Genomic DNA, 1,693 nt, shown 5'->3' on the forward strand with positions numbered 1-1,693 from the left:
TTTGATATTTGCTATTTGACTGAATTGCAGGTATACTGACAATGAAGAGTGGAATCACCACAAAGAACTACTTTTAAACAGGTCCAGGAAAAGAAAAACCTAGTAGCCTTCTTTCTTCACTAACTCTGGATGGTAAGCTAGAAGGGAGGTTGAAGTGTTCAAGAACCCTAAATAAAGTGGATTTAGAAAAATCTAAGCCTTAAGAGTTCTGTTTAATACTTAAAGTATATAAAACTACAAATACCGATCTCATTTTTTTCCATCTCTTTCTAAATAGAACTCCCAGAAGAAAATGTTCCAAGGAAATCTTTCCGGAGTAACTGAGTTCAATCTTGCTGGTTTAACAGACAAACCAGGGCTGCAGGTGCCCCTCTTCCTCCTGTTCCTAGGAATCTATGTGGTAACAGTGGTGGGGAATCTCAGCATGATCACCCTGATACTATTCAGTTCTCAACTACACACACCCATGTATTATTTTCTCAGTAGTCTGTCCTTCATTGATCTCTGCCAGTCCAATGTCATTATTCCCAAAATGTTGGTGAACTTTTTGGCTGTGAAGAACATCATCTCCTACCCTGAATGCCTGACACAGCTATGCTTTTTTGCTACTTTTGGTATTGCAGAATGTCAGATGTTGGCTGTAATGGCATATGACCGCTATGTTGCCATTTGTAAGCCCTTGCTTTACAATGCTGTAATGTCATTTCAAGTCTGTTCCTGGATGATATTTGGTGTATTCAGTATGGCTTTGATTGGTGCCACAACTCAAACAGTCTGCATGTTAAGAGTGGATTTCTGTAACGCCAATGTAATAAATCATTACTTCTGTGATCTTTCCCCACTCCTGAAACTCTCTTGTTCTGATACTTTTATTAATGAAGTATTAGCTTTGTGCTTCAGTGTTTTCAATATCTTTATTCCAACTCTGACAATTCTAAGCTCTTACATCTTCATCATAGCCAGCATCCTCCAGATTAAATCCACTGAAGGCAGGTCCAAAGCCTTCAGCACCTGCAGCTCACACATATCAGCTGTTGCTATCTTCTTTGGTTCCCTTGCATTCATGTACTTGCAGCCATCATCAGTCAGCTCCATGGACCAAGGGAAAGTGTCCTCTGTATTTTATACCATTGTTGTGCCCATGCTGAATCCTTTGATTTATAGCCTGAGGAATAAGGATGTAAAAGTTGCTCTAAATAAGTTCCTTGAAAGAATTTTTTCTTGTAAACAAAACTGATTTTTCTTTACTAAGATACTTGTTTAGAGGGCTGACAAACAGTTCATCTTGCTAAGTATGGCTACCACATGATATGAGATTATGACTATCTACTCCTGTTTATTTTTAAAATCTCTAAGGGCAGGACAAGTTTTAGCCAATGGAACATACGAAGGACAACATCTATATGGGATATAGAGAACCATCTGCTTATCATAGCACTCATCACACTAGTCAGTTTGTCAAACTATCAAAGCCTTCTTATGAGTGAATCTGTTCTATGTATGTAGAAAAAATTTCCTTTTATGCAAGACATAGTTATCTTATAGCAGAGAATAAATAGATTTTTCCCAGCACTCTTGATTATCTCCATATTCTTTGTAATTAGTCTTTTTAATGAAATATATTTCTAAGACATTGTGATATCCAAAACAATAATTTTATTAAAAAGTAAACTATGCAAAATATGACTAGTTT

The 1,693-nt window shown here is 36.7% G+C and overlaps 1 protein-coding gene across 1 annotated transcript; it reads left to right on the top strand.

Annotated features, from left to right (window-relative positions):
• Nucleotides 1-292: 292 nt before the first annotated feature.
• Olfr972 (olfactory receptor 972) lies at nucleotides 293-1,237 on the top strand. The gene has a single exon (NM_146610.1). The coding sequence runs from the start codon at nucleotides 293-295 to the stop codon at nucleotides 1,235-1,237; it is 945 nt and encodes a 314-aa protein (NP_666821.1).
• Nucleotides 1,238-1,693: the final 456 nt, after the last annotated feature.

Source organism: Mus musculus, chromosome 9, assembly GCF_000001635.26.
Source record: "Mus musculus strain C57BL/6J chromosome 9, GRCm38.p6 C57BL/6J".
NCBI classification, from domain to species: Eukaryota; Metazoa; Chordata; class Mammalia; order Rodentia; family Muridae; genus Mus; species Mus musculus.